Source organism: Vespa mandarinia, chromosome 2 (assembly GCF_050613455.1).
Source record: "Vespa mandarinia isolate Hongniang chromosome 2, ASM5061345v1, whole genome shotgun sequence".
NCBI classification, from domain to species: domain Eukaryota; kingdom Metazoa; phylum Arthropoda; class Insecta; order Hymenoptera; family Vespidae; genus Vespa; species Vespa mandarinia.
Window position 1 is genome coordinate 10,383,317 of NC_140811.1, and position 21,291 is coordinate 10,404,607.

Below are 21,291 nucleotides of genomic sequence, written 5' to 3' on the forward strand. Positions count from 1 at the left end.
GCGAATGCTAAAAGCTCATTTGGATCGTACACGAGAGCAGTTCCGTTCGGGGTTTTTGAAGATATTACTTTGCAATTTGCTACGATTATGCGAAGAATAGGAGATAGCTTTAAAGCTCATGAAGAATCATGAGAAAGGATAAAGCGAAATCGAGAGAAAGAAAGAAAAAAAAACAGAGGCAGATTTTAACAAAACTTTATATCGGATATCCTCACTTAATTACATCTCTTAGTTTAGAATCTTGAGATCGATGGTCCAGACTACATATTCGGCATCTGTAGTGTTGAAATAATGTAGAAATATGTACTGCTTTATACGTCTTTCTAACCGTTGACTCAACTTGCAAACCATGATACAGAATTTATTTTATCCGGTACAATCACTTTTTTCAATAAGAAATCAGAGTAAATGTGCGTTCATCTTTGTCTTTACCACACCATCGTAATTTGGAGCACCTTTTACTTCCTATCTTTCTATTTCTTTCTCTCCTTTTCTTTATTCTTTACTTGTCCGTCTGTTTATTTTTTTTTCTTTTTCACTTTCTCACTTTCTTTCTAGTTTTTCTCGATTTTTAGAACGTGAACATTTCGTTCCATACTTGAGATGGTAAAGAAGCTTTTCCGAAACAAAAGGAACTACGCAATAAATAGCTCCTTCTCGTATATGCATCTTCTGCATTTGTCGTACATCTTAGTATTTACGATGATACTTTTCATTGAACGATGAAAACAATTGAAATATTTTCGTTCAGATATCATCATATATAAATATTTTACTCGTCAAAAAGTTAGCACGCATGAGATACTTCCAATTTTATCAAGTGAGTGTACTTACACGACTTGTTATTAAATCGGAAAGTCAATAAAGCTGGAAACAACAGCGGATCGATTATAATCACAATACCTACTCAATTCGATATCGAAAAAATCTCAAGCGTAAAGAGGAGAGGAGGAGAATGTGGAATCTCAACACTTAGATCGGATCAATCGGAAATTAAGCTATTCTTCGTATCTTTTTTAAATTCTTCCTTATATTCTTTTGATGCGTTTACTATCGATGCTAAGAGAGCGAAAGAGATACGATTTGCGATCGACGACGTATACATCGGTAAAGAACAAAGATAAAAGGGCAAGGTGAAGAATTGCAATTCAACGAGACCACGAGAAAAAAATAAAAGAATCTGATGGTATAGATACAAGAAAGGAAGAGAATGAGAGAATAAAATTCTGTTCAGAGACGAAGAGCGACGAAACGAGAAAGGAATCAATGACTTGAAGGAGAGCTCGTAACGATAGGTAAGATGATGGTCGGTCAGAGGAAAAGGTTGAAAGGCTGAGGTAGTACATAGAAACGAATAGGCCTGCTCGAGAAGACAAGCTGGAGATGAAAACTCGCTAAGACAAGAAGGTCCAAAAAGAAGGGGAGTATATCGTAGAGGATAAAAAGAGGAAAGTCCAAGAAGTGGATATTGGAAAAACGAAAGTCGATTCGGATGATATCGTCGAGACAAAGGACAAGCTGCTTCACTTCTCCGCTCAGGGTGAAGAAAAGAGAAAGGGTAAAACAGAGAAGACGAAACAATCAAAGAAGAAATAGAGGAAGAAAATGTACGTGGGCGGAGATCGCAGATATAAAAGAATAGTACGCTTTTTTTCGACTCGGAATGTAAAAGTAACCAAAGAACTGTGCGCTGTAAACGCCGGCATTTACGATAAAAACTTAAAGGGATGGGTAACTTCTCTAATGCGGACCATACGATTCTCATTGTCAATCAATCTATTCCCTCACTATTTAACTTCACTTGTTATGATTCTATATTTAAAAACAAAAGATGTAGAGCTCGCGAGGTCTGACGATGTCAAATAGTAGGAATTTTTTTCCTCCACATTACCAGAGTAGGCAAGTAGCCAGCATCTGACATAAAAGATAAAAGTTTTTGGCCCATTGGTGGATAGGATGGGTGGGTAGGATGTATCTTTTTGTGATCGTCTTATGAAGTTTCGATGCCATTGGGACGTTACGATAAAGAGATGTTTAAAGAAAAAGAAATAGATATACGTTGTCTCTATTACAATAATATTTAAATCTCATAAATCATTCTCTTTTTTTGTTTCATTTATTTAGAGAAATAAAATTCTATGATATTCACGCATGGTTAATTTTCGGTTTTTTAATACTCTTCTTTAAGATAAGTGAAAGAGAAAGAAAGAGAGAAAGAAAAAGAAAGAGAGAGAGAGAGAGAGAGAGAGAGAGAGAGAAAAGATGAATGAATTGATTTATAAAGGACAATGTGCGTGTTAAAACTTCAATGTTTCATAAATTATGATGATGATTTGTTATATTTAACTGATAATATCAAAGCTATCGAGTTGTATTAATATTATCTCTTATTTTATGAGGCAAACGGTCAAGAAATTGTATAGAAATGAAATATACGATTTAAAGAGAATCGTTTTCAAGAAAAATCGGATTATATTTAATGATCAAAGAGGAGAAAGACGAGCTTTTGAGAAAATCGACTGTTCGCGGAAAAAGAAATAGTAAGTACAGTTTAGACGATTATCAATGGCTCAAGAAGAAAGTTCAAAGAAAGTAGAAGCTCTCTCTTTCACACACAAACATACACGTTTTATATCCTGAGCTATCAATTGTAAACTCAAGAAGATGCAGAGAACCTTGATTTATGGAGGAACTTTGCGTTTACATTGAACGAGTAGATACGAATAGAGTTGTATGTTCAGGGTTGGCCATGTGCGGTTGAAACCGGCAGAGTCTTCGAAGTTGAACTCGTTGTGGTGACACAGTGGCCACATATCATGCCACTGATGTCCTCAAGTTTTTCCCTAGTAATGTAAAGGCTATTTGTAACATAATAAGATCACGTCTTTTTTGACTAATGATAATAAATAAGAGTAAATAATGATAAATAAAATAATCTGTGACATCGAAAAATTTTTCTAGAAAAAATAATCTAGTATAGTCGCGAATTCTTTTAAATTCACATGATACATTAACGATCTGATATCAGATCTGTATCAAAACAGGATTGAAAATATGATCGATCATACGATCGAGTAGTCCCAGAAATTAAATTCTTTTCAGACGATTAAACATTTCTCGTCAATTGGATAATCAGAAAGAAAATAGATAGATCGAATCGTAAACGGGAGAAAAATAGATGGATAGAGAAAGACATATTCATAACGAACGAAACAAGAAAGAGGCGACAATTATGTGGTTCTGTAAGCTTTAAAAGGCTAATATTTCTTGGTGGACTGAACACTTAATGCTTTCGTAAAGTTCGTGACTATGCCGTGACACGTACTGACGAATATTTCTCTCTCTCTCTCTTTCTCTCTTTCTCTTTCTCTCTCTCTCTCTCTCTCTCCCTGTCTCTCTGTCTGTCTCTCTCTCTCTCTCTCTCTCTCTCTCTCTCTCATTCTATTTCATATACTTTCCTCTTTCAAGACTGAAAGGACGATGAATTTTCAACTTTCCCTCCTTTTATTCCTCCATCAGACCTTTCCTATCTGTCTGCCTCTCGCTCATAGTACTTTTCTCTTAACGCGTTTCCGCAAGAAAACCGCAAAGTGCTTGCACATTATAAATTTCCATAAATTAGATTTCACTTTGAAAGTACTTTGTATAGACGTACGCTAGCTTCGAAAAGATCAGCCATGCTCATGTTTTCACGTGAATCATCTTTCTTTCTCTCTTTCTTCTCCTCTCTTTTCGTTGATTTCGTCTCCCTTCTTGATGTATACATCTCGTTATGTGCGTCCCATCAGACGTGCTTTCAAGCTTTAGAGTATTTTTATATATGTGATTCGGATCAACTAACAAGGAGCACTGACTTTTACGAGTATGCTAAAAAACATTTCTTGCATTTGAATTTCGTATGTCGATATGTGAAAATTTAAAAAAAAAATATACACATTGTATGTAGTCATCTTAAACAAATAAACAGTTTTCTGCCCGGTCTTCAGTGTAACATTGATTCCAAGAATTTATACATTGTGAGTTTGTATATAAGGAAGGTATAAGAAAAAAGGCATTGAACACGACTGACTTTTTTTACTCGATGACCATATAAGATACACGTATATTAGGCTACGTGCAACAAGGATAGTAGAGCGTTTTTGCAGCTATCTTGATGACGACAGGTGTCTGTTAAGAAATTATCTAGGTCAATGTGCCAGTCCGATAGGTTAAGAGTACTCATATCTTTGTCAACGATTGTGTCTTCTACATTTCAAAATCATCGGACTCTTTATTGAATTTATTTTAATCGATTCATCTTGCATTTAATATTATATATTTATTTGAAACGTGTTGCACGAAGAATTTTAATTATTTAAGAAGTATAAATTCGTCTTAAAATATTTACGTTTTGAAAATTATATGAATCAAAATTCTAATACATTATTAATAAGATTATCTCACATGTCGATCTCCCGCATAATTCTAATTTTACTGGAGTTTATTAACAATATTATTACTGATATATTATTAATAAATGTGTATGCAATTAATTAATTTTAGTAGAATAATATAAATGACTCAAGATAACGATACTGTAATAATAAATTAAAACCATACGTAATAATAATTATTATCATGAATCGAATATGTAATTAATACAAAATAAATTTAAAACATCCTTTTACATATAACTAAAATTACTTGTCAATATTGAGACGTAACAGAGGACGGGCATACATATATCAATAGAAATAAAATAATGTGCAATAGCCGTGTAATTTATTTAAAGTATTGTTTACAGAACCAAATAGAAATAACATGTTGCATTATTTTATTATATTTTTAAAAATACAAAAACGATTGGTAGGATAATATTTGCAAATTGTACCCATGGATAAACCAATAATATATTCGTTTATTCAATAGCTAATTGGTGTATATTGAATTCCTAAGATGAAATTTAGAAAGTTAAATGGTTATCATTTCTTTCTCTCTCTCTCTTTCTCTCTCTCTCTCTCTCTCTCTCTCTCTTTATTGTCTCTCTCTCTTTTTCTCTTAGTTTCTTTCTCCATTTATTTATCCATCTATCTATTTGTTTCTCCTTTCTTACTAGTCAACCCTTATAGCGAGATTGTTCAAACATTACTCGCTTACTCGCTTGTGGGTATTTTTTTATAATTCCAGAAAGTAATCCCGACAATATGTGGGATATGGTAGAATGTAAGTGAAATATAATTAAAAATAGAGTTTATGGTAAGTAACACAGATTTAATGCTTATTACTTCCAACGATAGATTGATTGTCTAACTGACTGATCGCTTTCTTTTTATATCTATTATCATTCTCGAAACTTCTTGCGAGAACTATAATGAGATGACGAAAGGGAATAAAAAGGGCGGAGTTGAAATAAAATTGGTACATGAAAAGGAAAGGACAGATGCCTACTGGTTGGGGCAGATCAGGATAGTTCGCTCAAATGTTTAAACAATCCCATGCGTGTCCTTTTTATTCTAATCATCGTATCACACCAAAGCATCTACTTTTGATATTTATTTATTGCTCGGCCAGGCACATTATTGAGGATACTCTATTAAAAAATGCCTAAGCTCGAACAAAGATGGCATTGTGTTTCTTAACTATGCTCTTTTTTAGCGAGTATACGAATTTCTAGGGAAAATATTTCCTATAGTGATATATGATCTTTAAAAGAGAGTATTGTGAACAATTGATAGACGCACGTATGCGTCAACACACATACACACACACATTTTATAGATACATTTCTCACAAAAATGTGGGAAGTATGGCATAAGCGCGACTTCATTTTTTAGAACGAAGTATTACGACAAAAGTTCACACGCGAATACGAAAATACATTTTGTGTGTTGACTTATCTATATATACATATGTGTATTTTCTGGGTTGATCGTAAACTTACCCTCATTTCAATCATTTACTTTGTATTTTTCTCTCTCTTCTTCTTTTTTATTCGTTCACAGGATTGACATAAAATTGCAACGAGTACATTTACATGTTATGGTCTACTTTTTTATTAAAATTTATCACTTTGCTTGCGAACTGTTTGGGTGATCAAAATTTATTTTTACTACGTGTAAGACGCGTAAGTTTGTCAAGAATCCAAGAATAATGAGAACAGAATAGAGAAATATGTATTTGCATATATAAGCAAAAAAAATATTCTATGTCTTTTCATTCTGTCGACGATCGTAATATTGTTCGTATTTTTATAGCTCTTAAATATCGTAGCAAATACAAATTACTTTTGACAAAATAATTAGAATTTTGACGACAATGAGATTAAAAATTGTACCAAGAACCATTTTAATGGCTATGTTTATCTTCGTATTTTAATCCTCATATTGCTGATTTACTATAAAAAGACAGTAGAATTCCAGTTTCATCAGACGCTAATAAAATAACAATGTGTTTCTTTCGAGCCGCAGGAATAAAAGTCCAATAGCCTCATTCTAACGCAAGATGAATTAGCAACAATACGATCTCAATAGTGGATAAAGAGAAAATAATATCGATTTGTGTTAATGGCTTATCTTTTGCTCTAAAGAAACAATCATGTTTTTAAAGAAGATGAAATTTTGATAACTCAAGAAAAAGAGTTATATATAATTCTCGCCCTATTATCAGCATTAATATCAAATTTCATACTCGTACTCTGTTTCTCTTTCTTTTTCCCTTCCTATCTTCCTCAATCTTTCTCTCTCTCTTTCTCTTTTTCTTTATCTCTCTTTCTTCTTCTCTCCCTCTGTCTACTCTCGTTTTCTCTTTTCCTCTATTTCTCCTTTTTCATAAGCTCTTTTTCACAGATCGAGTATATACGCATTTATTCACGCGTGGGTTTCTACCGATATCAAAAAAATTCTCATCTGCGTCTGACATTCACATCGATTACGCCACAGCTATTTACATTTTTGCGAGACATGTAATTTTCTCGATACAAAACGTTTTCGTTTCTTTCTATCGAGCCGTTCCATTTTTCTTCGTTCTTTTCATTTCCAATTAAGTCCTAGAATTGTATGAGGTGAAAAGAAAAACGAAACGAGCCACGTTTTATCTTCAATAATACTGCGCCGAAGCTTTTCAAAGTTTTCCTCGAGGTTTCATGCTGACATTTTCATATAGAAAGTATAACCTACACACTTATAGTATATGATATACATAGACTATTTTTACTTCTAATTATTCTACTCTTTTTTTCTCAAAGGCCCATGTCAGAAATTAATCATATGTGAATTTTTCTTGAAAAAGCTTTCGTCTTATTCTCGTTTCGACTGCCATCCGATATTTCATCCGACAAAGAATGTCATAATCGCGGAGGTATAGCTTTCGTGAAAAGATAAAAGAAAAGAAGGAAAAGGAAAAAGATAAAAATATAGATAAACGGATATATTTATTATAATTCTGAACAATGTCATGGGGCAACTTGTTATCTATCGATGAAATATGTATGAGTAGAGAGGTAAAGATGATCACAATCGGAATTATTTTTATGGAGAAATGATATTTTCTATTTCTCTATCACTTTTCCTCTCCTTCGCTTTCTCACTTTTTTTTTATTTTATCATTTATTTTCTTAGCTTTTTTATTATCTTTAAACATAGACACATTCGCGTTACTATTTTAAAAAGTCGTTTATCCCTACGAAAGTGGAATGATAATATTTGTGCTATCTTTAGTTATTCATCCGTGCACAAAAATGAGGATTATAAAAGAAAAAAGAAGAAAAAAAAAGAAAAAAGTGTATCAACAAGAAACACTGAAAAAATGAAATAAAGTCAGAAAAAATGAAATAATCGTTCGAGTATTTTTTATCGAGTAATCTTGCAACTTGCATCTCTTTCGTTGCATCTTTTATTTGTATATATAAGGATTTGACAAGTTAGTATAGCCTCGAATGTGGGTCGGAGTTTTCATTCTTATCTACGATAGTAAACCACGGCCAATAGTAGGAATCGATACGATTTCACGGAAAAATATGCATTATTTTTAAAAATGTATTCAGAAAAAATCTCTCTTCGCCGGATACATCGCGGTAAAGTTATTTTATTTTTGCTTTATTTTCATAATGGCATAATATGCATCATTCGGAAGCTGTCGACCTACGAGCTTCTTAACTGTATTGAAAGTTCATACGATTATAAAATACGATGCTCGGACGTCGAATTATCGATGAACGTTACGTGTCATAAGAAGAAAATGGAACGGGATACATATAATTTTTTACCGAATCAACGGTCCATCAATTTCTTCCTTTTTATTATTTTTTATTTCATGTTTTCCCTTTAAAAGAATTTTTATAAAGGTTTTACGTAAATCATGTCGTGTCAAAAGTTTTTAGTTTGCAACACATTCAATTCTGTGGATTCATTTTTCTTTTCCTTTTTATTTATTAATATTTCCCAAAAACGTATTCATTTAAGATCTCATTCGTTCGTAATTATTTAAAACGTTAAACGTTATTTTGCGATTTAATTAATAAAATGACAAAGTTTAAAACTATTCGAACTGTTTTGAATGATGAATTTAATTTTGTTTCTTGAAAGATAAAACAAAAGGATGATTAAGAGAGAAAGAAAGAGAAAGAGAGAGGAAGAGAAAAGAAAGGGGGAAAGAGAAAGAGAGAAAGGTCGGAAAATAGAGTAATTGGGATCAGAGGAAAAATTAGAGCAAGTGGTAAGCGACGAAGACGTCATCAGCACCAGATGATGGCGATAAGAACAAGAAGGAGTATGGTGAGATCGTCACTGGCAGAAGGGATGCGCGTATCTTCTTAATGTTGGAAGAGGGAGATGGCTGAAATTAGATATAAAGGTACCGGCTTTCGCTTATAACCGTCCGTTCGAAAAGAATACGATAATATGCTGGAAAAAAGGACTGTTGGATAACGAAAAGTCGAAGAGCAAACTACAAGAAGGATGATATTTCGTTCGCATAGAAAACAAATTTCATGATTCTATTCCTTTTTTTCTATCTTACTTATCTCTGTTCTCTTGAATTTTCAAGTATACGACATAGCCGTTCATTTAACAATTTAATAATCGATAGTATCTCTTTGAAACGTTTATACGCTGAAAATGTACGTGGTGCAATCCGTTGAGCATACATTTTTAATGGATTTACTTTCAGTTTGTGATGAAATCCAAACTGATTCTCATTGAAATTGACAGTTGAAATCGAATTTACTCTGTAACGGATGATGACCCATCTATGGTTTCACGACTAAAGGAATCTTAACTGGATTTAACTAATGTTTTTCAATAATATTTTTCGTTTACGTACGAAATAGTACTTATTAAAACATGTTTATATTGCACATGATAATAATAGACAAAGAAAGCTTAAAATAAAAAATATCGTTGGCAGGAAGTTTTCTGGAAATAGTTACGAGTCTACTAACATTCGTGGAAAATCTTATTCACGGGAAATTTTGGAGTGATTAATTATTTCATTAGGAACAAAACAGTATCGTTATATCAATAGAAGTGATGAGAATAAGTGTTTTCGTTTTGTAGAAGGAACCAGGATGGCCGACTTAACCAGCGCTGCATATTGACTTCAACGCTTCCATAAATTTTCATTCGCGTCGACAGAAATTGCTGGTTATTCCGCGTATTTGCGTACCATCGAGTAGCACGGTCAGACAGCTAGCGCGTTATATTTGCTTCTTTTTCTTCTCCGTTAACCTCTTGATCTTTTCACGGCTTTTTTAAATCATTTGACTATGACGACAAGATAAAGAGAAAGAGAGAGAGAGAGAGAGAGAGAGAGAGAGAAAGAAAGAGAGAAAGAGAGATTTAAAACGCCAAAGAAAGCTTATAATTTTGCGCGACGCTGTTCTGAGTTACGATTAGAAGGAGATGAAAAAGAGGAAAACGAGTGAAAGAAAAATTAAATGTCCAACGCCGAGAAATGAAATTCCTCGCATAAAAATCGTTCCATCTTTCCTACATTCGCTCATATGAGAGTGTCGACTCGTAACCAGGTTAAATGCTAATAAAAAAGAGAAAAAGTAAAAAAATGCAGGGGGAAACATAATAAGACAAGCAAAAAAACAATATAATGAGTTATTTGCCAACTATGAAAAAATGCATGGTACAGCTGTACGGTTATATTCATAGTCGCATTGATTATAAATTTTATAATGAAGATAATATTACGTTCTGTTATATAGAAAATTAAAAATAGAACATGTGTGATCCTCTTATATTTTTACTGATTATTTTCCATTTCTTTTCTTAAAGAATGATATGATTATCATATTTTTTATTATAAAAAATATGATCTCTGCGAGAATATACACGTGTCCTATACGAATGTCCAACTTTTTCTCTTCCAGCTCTCAGAGGACATCGGTTACGTTCTGTACTCGGCTCTTGGGAGTTTCTACATCCCCTCCTGCATCATGGTCTTCGTGTATATACGCATCTATTTCGCGGCGAAAGCTCGAGCGCGTCGCGGAATTCGGAAACATCCACGGCCACGGCCGATGTCGGTGCCACCGGAATCACCGGATATTAGACAGACGAGTTTCACGCATAGCACTCCGGCAACCGAAATGAGGAGATCGACAGCAAGTGCCGGAGGTAGCGCTGGGACGCTTCTGGAAAACGTCGCGACAATTGAAAATCAACCAGTCCAAATACCGATCGTCACCTGCGACTTCGCCAGTGACGTCAGCACCTCTGAGGCCGATCCTGCCGGTGGTAATAATATACCTATGGAGGAAAAAGACACCTTAAAGGTAATTGACCATATTATTAAGGATCTTACGTTGACTACATTTGATTTCAACGAGTTAAGTTGAGATAATATTTCAACGTGTTCCGATTTGTCATCAGGTAACGATACCCGTACCGGTTCAAAAGAGCAACCTAAAGGCAAGTTTGTCGGTAAACGGCGACGGTCAATCGAGTCAGAGCGTGCCGGCACGATGCAGAGCACCCAGTGTTGGCATCGATGTAGACATGGTGTCGGAGTTTGATCCTTCTTCGTCGGACAGTGGCGTCGTCTCGAGATGTGCCGTAGTGAAGCCATTAAAGCTGCGTCTTTGCCAGCCAATTTTTGGTCGGAAGACAACTGGTAAGTTGAAGAGAGAGCAAGCAGAAACGTCTCAACACCAAGGAAAAGAAGAAATCGTGATCGAGCCGAAATCGTCGAAACCACGCGATCCGGAGCGAGAGAAGAGACGATTAGCCAGAAAGAAAGAGAAACGAGCTACCCTCATCCTTGGATTCATCATGGGTAGCTTCATCGCCTGCTGGCTACCTTTTTTCCTTCTTTATATCGTGAAACCCGTGTTCCCGGATCTCGATATACCCAGCCAGGCATTTGTCATTGCCTTTTGGCTTGGTTACATGAATTCCGCTTTGAATCCTTTTATCTATACGGTGTTCAACAAGGATTTCCGTCGGGCGTTCCGTCGTATACTTTTCAAATGAAAGACAGCTTCTCTCCGTGAGGATAACAAATAGCAAAATGTTCAAATTCGAACTAATTTCTTCTGCGGGAAAAGATCGAAATGCCGACCTGATCAATCGGTTTCAAGATCGAGAAGGATCGAGGAAGGTTCTTGAGAATGAAGCGTAAAACCTTCGGAGAGAAATGAAAGGAATTATTTTATTACGTTCTCTTAAACAATGAAATCTCAAGGATACGTTCGCAAATAACAGCCGATGGATTCCATAGCAATGGAATTTATTGAATCCTCTCGATAGTGAGTACTTTCTCGAAACCTTGTACTGTAAAGTATTTTCCACGAAAATTAACAAAGGATTCAAAAGCTCATCGTCCTCGATCCAGGAACAATGCCGGGATGAATAATGAACGAGGCTAATGCAATAGTTTGGCGAAATAAAGTGGAGACAGAGAGCAAGGAAGATGGAGTCAAACCATTTACAATTTTGAGGGAAGAACTGTCAGCTACGAATTCTTTCTCGTCTCATCTTCGATAAATTCGAGAGCATGTGAACGACCACTATGTACGACGATTATGTACGTGTACGTAGGTACTTGTTATTTCCTCCTCAATGATCCTCTAAAGCTTCCTGATTTTCTTTCTAAATATGTTTCTCACTTGTTTTCGTTAGTCATCCTTTGATGTGTCAAACAACAAGGTTCCACGAGAACGATTTTCCTTTCATTTCTTCCTCTTCATGTCTTTATTTTTGGAATTTATCTTTATCCTTGAATGGATCACACTATATAAGGACACTTCACGGTCGCAAATAGATACGGTTCTTTGCGCGTTTTAATATATATGAATTTTTTTCCTTTATCGATTATAACGTTTTGTACAAATATGATTAAAATCGCCTCACTTTAATTTTCAACGTAGCGTACGATTCTCTTGATAGCCTTTGGAATATCTGAAAAGAAAAGGACGTACCGTGATTGACGGATCGTCGAATACGAGACGAGTGAAGGAAAGAGGGTGGAAGCCAATATGGATTTCGGTGATAAGGCTGTGGCACATTCGTTGGTCGGATTATTAGCATAGACGTGTTCGATACAGCATCTCTCATCTGTTTTATCTCTCCCTCTTTTCTCTTTCTTTTTGAAAAATCTTGGAATTTCAAGCATGCGATATCGGAAAAATTGGCGTACTTCGCCCTCGACTTTCAATTATTATTCGTGTCTTTTTTCGTACACGTACATATGTACTTACGTATTTTTGCATGTGCTACGTGCATTCAAGCGATATCTGTTTTAATCTCAATTCGTTTTTAAAACATCGTTTGGTCGTTTCTAATAAAAAAGAAAAATATACACATGTATATATGTATATATACATATGTATGTATATATGTGTGTATGTATGTATATATACGAAGCGTGTTCTACTGGATCGACGTCAAAAAAATATTTTTTACAATATCACCTTTTTCGCCTTTCGCTTTTGAGGATTCCCGATGGATGATTTTGAAAGAAAAATGGCAAGCTCGAACGATTACAAAGGATCTCTAAATAATAATTTAACTTCGCGTACGGATCAAACAAAGGTAAGACGTCAAATTAACGCGTTAGAAAATAACACGTTCAGAGGAGTAAACGAAATGATCGATCGACTATAAAACACGTTGCTGAGGTCGAGAATGTTACTCTAAAAACACTTCATCGAGATATATCACGCTTTAAGATTTTTCAGCGAGCCGAGACGAAGTTTTCGTTGGAGCTTACACGTTCGAATGACTTTCCCAAACGACGGCGTTTCTATGCTACGCTTCGTATCCATCAAAATGCATTTTACGATTATAAACTTGATCGATGACCAGTAGACTCGAACGAAGAGATAGTGAAATAGAGAGAATATTTCGTTAAAAATCTTTCTCTTTCTCTTCGATCTTTATTTTTTTAGTTCTTTTTATTATATTTTTCTATTTGACTCTTAAGTGATTAAAAAATTGATAGCACGTAATACAAGACGAACGGGAATAATGAAAAAAAACAACTATTATTTCAAGAATAACATCTATTAAAAATAGAAAAGAACGAAGTACTCTCACAGTTTGGTTTTTAACAAAACGTTATGTGTTCGTCGATCTAGATTTAAGTGATAATTAAAGGATAAGGACTAACGCATAAAAAATTAAAGTTGATAGAAGGAAAGAAAAACGGTAAAACTTTCTTGGCAAATTTCGATGAGATACAATTGTAATTATATTTACGCAAGAACGCAATTGCTTACGAACTATGATTATTTGATATGTGTACTAACAATAAGTTCGTCGCCTTAGGCCGGACTGATCAAATCTCTTGCAAACGGGATTTAAAAAAATTTTTTCTCTGTATGTGTATCAGTAAGTATTAAAAAGATATTTACAATTAATCTACAATAACCAAAACGAAGAGGTAAAACTCGAACAACGTTACATAAAGAATTAATATAAGACGATTCCGATCAGATATTAATAAACAAAGATAATACAAAGGAATATATTAAATATATTATTATAAATTACATTACACAAAGCCATCGCGCGTATTGTCCTAAAATAATAACGAGAAGGAAAACAAGGGGATAAAAACATTAAGAATAATAATAATAATAATAATAATAATAATAATAATAATAATAATAATAATAATAATAATAATAATAATAATAATAATAATAATAATAATAATAATAATAATAATAATAATAATAATAATAATAATAATAATAATAATAATAATAATAATAATAATAATAATAATAATAATAATAATAGTAATAATAATAATAATAATAATAATAATAATAATAATAATAATAATAATAGTAATATAGTACTAATAATAATAAAATAATAATAATAACACAATTACAATAACAATAATATTAATACTAATAATAATGAAATCTAATAATAATAATAAAATAATAAATAATAATATAACAATACGATCATTACTGTTACTTGTAATCACAAATAATACGTCACACACGAAGTACTGTACACGTACACGATTTATCTTAAAAGGGAAAACAAAGGGAAACGATTTACATACGATTGTACACATACGTATATTACATAATTATTGATTACTATTATTGATACTATTGTCATTATCGTAATGTTATATTATTACATGTTATCATTTTTATTAATATCAACTAATCAAAGTCGCTAATAGGGATTCAAGGATTTATCTTGATTAATATTTCCATTGAAGTACGTGCGTGCCCTCCGAACTTCAACCTCCGCCGTGACGTACAACCTTCAGAACTTCGCGGTTTGCGCGAGATCATCGTTAAATTTCTTAAAGAACGCTCCACTTCGAAGTTTAATCTTCTATCAAAAAAAGTAATAATTACGAAACTAATAACGATCATCGATTGAAATTTCATTTTTTTACTATTTTATTCATATATTTCTAACATTCTGTTGAATAGATTTTATAATAAACACGACGATACAGAACTTTTTAAAATCTTCCTTCGTTATATTTTACTTTAAATTGTAACGATTTGACGTCTTTAAAAATCTTTTTCCATGATCTCGTGCAGGGCACCGAAAAACTAAACTCTATCGATAATATTGGAGCAATGAAATCACTGTGATATCACTAAAACGCTTTCAAGGTGTGTGTGTGTGTGTTTTGAAGGATCGACAATCGACAAACCTTCACGGAATTGTCGTAGAGATTATTAAGTTATTGAAATAAAACAGGGACAAGAGAGAAAGAGAGAGAGAGAGAGAGAGAGAGAGAGAGAGAGAGAAAGATAGAAAAAAGACAAAGAGAATTTATGATATTGACTATCGTAAATTTATTGTGAACTTATATTATTAATTGGAGAAGAATCGATATATATATATATATATATATATATATATATATATATACATATATATATATATGTATATATATTATATATGCATATATAATATATTAAAAATTAATATAAGTATAATTATTATATCATTAAAGATTACTATCACCGTACAATTATTACCATCATTGTTAGTCTCACTAATATCAATAACAAAAAAAACACTCCTATTGTCTAAATAGTGTTGATTGTCTGTTATAGAGAATGTGAGAAGGTTAAATTAAAGAAAAAAAGTAAGAAAAAAAAGAGGAAAATAAGATACTTAATATTAACTATTTACAAGATGCATTTCTGTATACATAGAAGAGAATAATGAGGAAAAAGACCATGAATTTGAAGCAAAGAAATGCGGAATAAAAGGGTGAACTCGAACCGATTCGTTCAATTATCTGTATAGCGAAGAAGGAGATAAGTTGTAAAGGAAAAATAGAAGAATGAAAAGGTTCGTAAAGCAAAAATGTGAGACGTGAATCAACTCCGACTCAACCGATTTTCGGCTTAGAGTTTTTAGATATAAGTAATAGTATCCGATTTTAAGAGATTTGATGATTATAAAAATTAATAGTCTATTTAAACTGAGAGTTCTATAGTGACAATAGCGACTATGCATAATAAATCTTTAATGTGTCCGTCGGCGAAAAATGCAACAAAAATGGAAAAACGTAACCAAACAGACTTCGCTGCCATGGATTCTGTCCTCCAATCTGGATTCATCACACCAAATGGATTTTTATCTTAAAAACGGTCAACCAATCGTCTGCGAAAAGGAAACTATGGCGAATCACGCGTTTTACTTACATTTTATTCCTTTTCTCTTACAATAAAAATCGGAGAGTTCGTTTTCTATGTTTCTTACGAATTGCTTCAGATTTCGATCTCAGAATAATAATGTCCTTAGAAGAATTGCAACATTTTCTACCACTCGTCTCGAAAACAGATTTGCCACGTCGTTAAAGTGGCGTAACACTTATCGACTCTTCATACTCCGCGACTCTTAGAAAGAAGTATAGCGTTACTTCAATAAATTTTCTTTCATTGATCACGAACTTCATCTTTTGTAATTTTTTTTTCTACACGTCATGTCATGCCAAAAATATGTCGGCCACTTGTTTTTGTTTATTAAGAAAATTTTCAAATAATTGTAGTTATTCAAATAATATTGTTTTCCATATATTATATTAGATTCTAACATTAACATTTCTCTCTCTCTCTCTCATTTTTTTTCTCTCTGTCTCTCTCTGCCTATCTGCCTGATTGTCTCTCTTTCTCTCTCTTTCTTTCTATCTCTTTCTTTCTTCTTCTCTTGTACAAATGTATTTAAATTCTTTTGAAGACTCTTCGATCGCATAGTTAACAAACAGTATTCTTAAAGTACATCAAGATCAAACACGCATCGACTCGATATATGTCCATTTCAAATGTTCCGATTCGAAAATATATAGATTTATCAAAGCATTTAATAGAAATTTGCAAAATACGAACGAACGATATTATTCCTACATTATAAGACTCTCATCTTCGAAAGAGAGAATTCTTTTTATAGAGGGAGGGAAAGAGAGGAGATAGTGTATTCAGAAACTTATGTGGCATCATTTCGAGAGAATGCAGCTTTAAGAAGAATAAAAGAAAAACAATCCAACTTCAATCAAATTGTTTTGTTTTCTTGCTATCGCATTCCATCGAGTCCTTCTAGCCGCTCATTCGTCTCGTAACGATCGATTATCTCATAACGAAATCTCGGATTATGTGTCCGTTTTTTCGAAGGAGAAAAAAAATAAAAAAAATAGAAGATAAAACGAGCAAGATCACGGACAATCGGTATCTTCGTCGGCTATGGCTTCTTCCTCGCTCAGATCATTGGCTTAATGTTGATATCGTTCAAAAATTCTTTCGGGTGGCGGTTTTTTCGAAAAATCAACATTTTTAACTATTATAAAGTTGTTTGTTCATTACGATCAAGTGTACTAAACATTTAGAAGGACAATTCATCTTTATTTATTTACCGAATTCGTTTAGATTTTTTGAGAATATCGGTCAGAACTGCCAATCCTGTTTTAAATTAATGACGATCGATCGATCGAATTTCGCGAAAGTTTGATACAATACGAACAGTATACCTATTAACCTATTTCGAAAATGCTTGAACAATCAGAATAAAAGAGATACAATATTGCGATACGAAGCTGTCTCTCATCGTGAATCTCTCATTATCCCTTAGACCTTCCATTTTTTTCGGACCTTCGCTTGAGAACGTCAAAGGAAGGCGAAACGATCGCGATCGGATATTTCGCTTTAAAAGTGAATATATTTTCTCATACAGAAAATCCTTCTTTTCGAGGACTTCATGATCGGACTTTCCCTTTTTCCTTTCTTAAATTTTTTTTTGGTTTCACATATCGTCTACGTGGAATAAAATCAAGATTTCTTTCTTTCATTTGATATGTTCTCGACATATTCAAATTGAATATTCAATTCGAGTTAATTGTATGTCATTTCGTTTTTAATTTCTTTCGCATCAGCTCTTCTTTAACTCTGAAAAATTTTCTTTGTCTTTCACCTTCTCACTCTTTCTCTTGTTTTATTTTCATTAAAACCAATTTACTCTTCATCGAATAACGATTTTTATAACACGCGAAATTTATTTCATTTGGGGAAATTTAATCTGTCAAAAGTCTTCCACTCTTTCCCTAACTGTCCGTGCCGTTTACAGAAAAGGAAAAATTAAAAATGAAAGAATGAAATGAATGAAAGAATAAAAGTTTTCAGTCGATAATTCGTGGACGCATAGACGTAATTATGTGAAACCGAAGAATGAGGAAAAGGGAAAATAAAAAAGATAGAACATTGAATCTTGAACGTCAATCTGCCAACGGTATAATGCGTTTTGACGGCTAAAGAAGAGTCGAATAAAAAATAATCGTTTTTGGAAAAATTTTCATGAATTCACGATAAAAAAATGATAACTATCACTAATTATTCTTCCTTGATCGAAAGACGTATTATATGTCCGATTTATTATGAGACGACACGAATTTTATTAGGAAAGGCTCGAGTTGCGGGAAATATCGTTGGCAATGATAGCGTTCGAAATTACGTGTATATGGTGTCGATAAGGTAAGCTATGAGAACGATCGATATTTCGTACGCATATCTCACGTCGGCTTGTACATAACACACACGTATGTATATACACACATCACACACATACAATATATACATGTGTATATATATATGAAACAGATACTTCGTCGAGCGAATATGAAATCGTTTCTACCGATAATTGGGCGAAAAGATAACGAAATAATATGTGATTAGTGATAATGAGAAAGAAAGAGGTAGAAAGTCTGGATGCGAGCGTGTGTATGCGTGCGTGTGTGGCTGAGCGAAAAAGTAACAAAGAGCCAATTTTTTTTGGAATAAAAAATGATATAGACAGCTCTTACCGATTTTAATTTTGTTTCTTAAATCTTTCTAAAAACTGCCGGTTACTACGGTGAGATATCTTTGTGTCGCGTAATCAATCGACCTCGATCGAACGTGGATTGAAGCGAGAACCGATCGAGATCGAAGGATCCTCGATCGCACATATTTGACGATCTACATTACGAAGGTCAAATTACGAATAACTACAATGTATACTGAAATTCGATGAATTATCAATAACGTATTACGAACTTTGTTTTATAAAAGAAAGGGGAAAAGGAAAAAAAAGATACGTCTCGTGTTCTGTCTGTTACTGTTCATTCACCCTCATTGATCCGAACAATTCCTTCTTCCCCTCGTAAGCATAAGATAACAAAATATTATTCTTTTCTTTGTTGATCTATTTTTAAAAAGGCAAACAAACCGCTTGAATTAATTTTTACTTTACAAATAAAAGAAAAATAAGAAGAAAAGAGATACAAGAGAGAGAGGGAGGATAGAAAGAAGAAAGGAAGAGATACAATAGAAAAAGAGAGAGAGAGAGGAGAGAGAAAAATAGAAAGATGAGACAGAGGAAAGGAAAAGATATGAGAGAGAGAGAGAGAGATGAGAGAGAGGATAAACAGAGGAAAGGGAAAGATATGAGAGAGAGAGAGAGAGAGAGAGAGAGAAAGAGAGAGAGAGAAAGAGAGAGAGAGAGAGAGAGCTTGGTGCCTTTAGTCTAGATCCTTATAGCGAAGAATAAAGACCAAATATATGGATTCAAACATTTGAACGAACGAGTACGATTATACATAGACGTTAAGCGATCGATTTTCTTTTTTACATTGAAAAGCATCGAAAATATTAAAAAAAAGTTTATAGATCGAACTATTGTACATTTACCTACCTAAAATCTTTTATCTTTGGCACCTAAAAGTTATCTATAGACACGTACACACGGATATAAGTTATAAAAAAAAAAACTCTCTTAAAGAAAGAGAAGGGGAGAGACAAAGAGAGAGAGAGAGAGAGAGAGAGAGAGAGAGAGAGAGAGAGAGAGAGAGAGAAAAGAGAAAGAGAGAGAGAGAGCCAATCAACCGAATAGACTTTATTGTAATGAATTCCAGAATTGCAAAAATGAACGGGTGAACGCAATCTTTATAAAAGTGGCGTAGAACGTAGACTGAGAAAAGGCACTTTGCTCCGTGTTAACCTACTCTGAATTGTAAATTAAAATCGGCCATTTCCATTTGGAATCCTTATCATATCGATATATTGGATTAATTAATAATCAAATCCTCCGAGATTTTTTTTTGTTTCCTTAAAGATTCCTGTTTAATGAAGGGTACTTGTCAACGACGGATCTTTCGTTCTATATCTGAACGAGCATAGCACTATAATTTTTGTATCGTCATAAATGTTAAGACTGAAAGTCTTAATTTATAACGTTCATTCGACAAACCAGATGTCTTTATCAGAAGTACGAATTTTTAAATCATTATTTAAAATTCTGGATTAAAAAACACAAAAAACGGCGAAAAATTTGTCTCTTGCAAAACAATAAATTGTTAGGATGCAATATTGACAGAAACTGAATGATATATATAACACTGAAAATCTTTCATAAAACCATTTAGTGATCAAAAAGGCAGAGAGAACATCTCACCAAGCTATTGTTTATATTTCTATCAATATCTGGTTCACCTACAAATACCAACTTTTTCTTTCTTCTAAAAACTTTCGAAAATAGTCTTTACTGATCAGGTAATTAGTATATTTTAGAAATCTTAATTTCACCTTTGCTATCCTTAGAGGAGATACTTAACTACTCCCCAAGATGTCGATATGGCCTTTGAAGATCAGTCTGTATACGGTTTTTCATTAGTTCTTTTAAAATTCTATGCATACAAGACTCAAGACTCGAAGTGTATATTTATAATTTTGGAACTCAGAATTAAAAACTCAGAATTTAGTACAAAATTATTACTTTTCGGAACTTTACATATTTGTAATTTGTATAATTTATTGTTCGCCGAGACCTTACGTCTCTCGGTAATAAATTGTTAGTTAACGAAAAGAATTAGAATTTTTTTTTAATCAAATTGTGCTTAGATCCCGTGTCTGTGAACATTTTGTCGGATATGAAACAGTAACAGTATCTCTTTTCACGGCACAGTTGCGATTCTTTTCGAGTATATATGAAGGATTCCGTACCTCGAGGTTCTAATGTTAGAGCAGAATAGAGCAGAAAGACGTTTATGTAAAGACACAAGGATCAAAGGTATGTAAGTAGAGCTTCTAGTAATCTAATCCTTTGAAGGCGCTTATTACTGTGAGTAATCGCGGTTATTCATCAACGAAAGTTCGACCGTCATTAACGAGAGATGTTGAGGCCGACTGCAACGATAAATTTTCGTGACAGAGTACTTTTTTTCGTTAATGCATCTATACCACAGATATAGAAGTAAGTATATGATTAGTATTAACTCTCATGTGTTCCTTCCTTCTTCCTCCTTCCATTTGTTTTCTTCTTTCATGCCCGATATATCCAATTA

At 33.3% G+C, this 21,291-nt stretch overlaps 1 protein-coding gene across 1 annotated transcript in view; it reads left to right on the plus strand.

Moving 5' to 3' along the window:
- The window catches only part of Octalpha2R (alpha2-adrenergic-like octopamine receptor), a 66,583-nt gene extending 53,158 nt beyond the window's left edge, over positions 1-13,425 (plus strand). The window contains exons 2-3 of the mRNA XM_035872737.2: positions 10,355-10,759; positions 10,857-13,425. Coding sequence (XP_035728630.2) covers positions 10,355-10,759; positions 10,857-11,456 — 1,005 coding nt within the window. The 3' untranslated portion in view covers positions 11,457-13,425. The remainder of the gene's footprint in view (positions 1-10,354; positions 10,760-10,856) is intronic.
- The last annotated feature ends 7,866 nt before the right edge of the window (positions 13,426-21,291 follow it).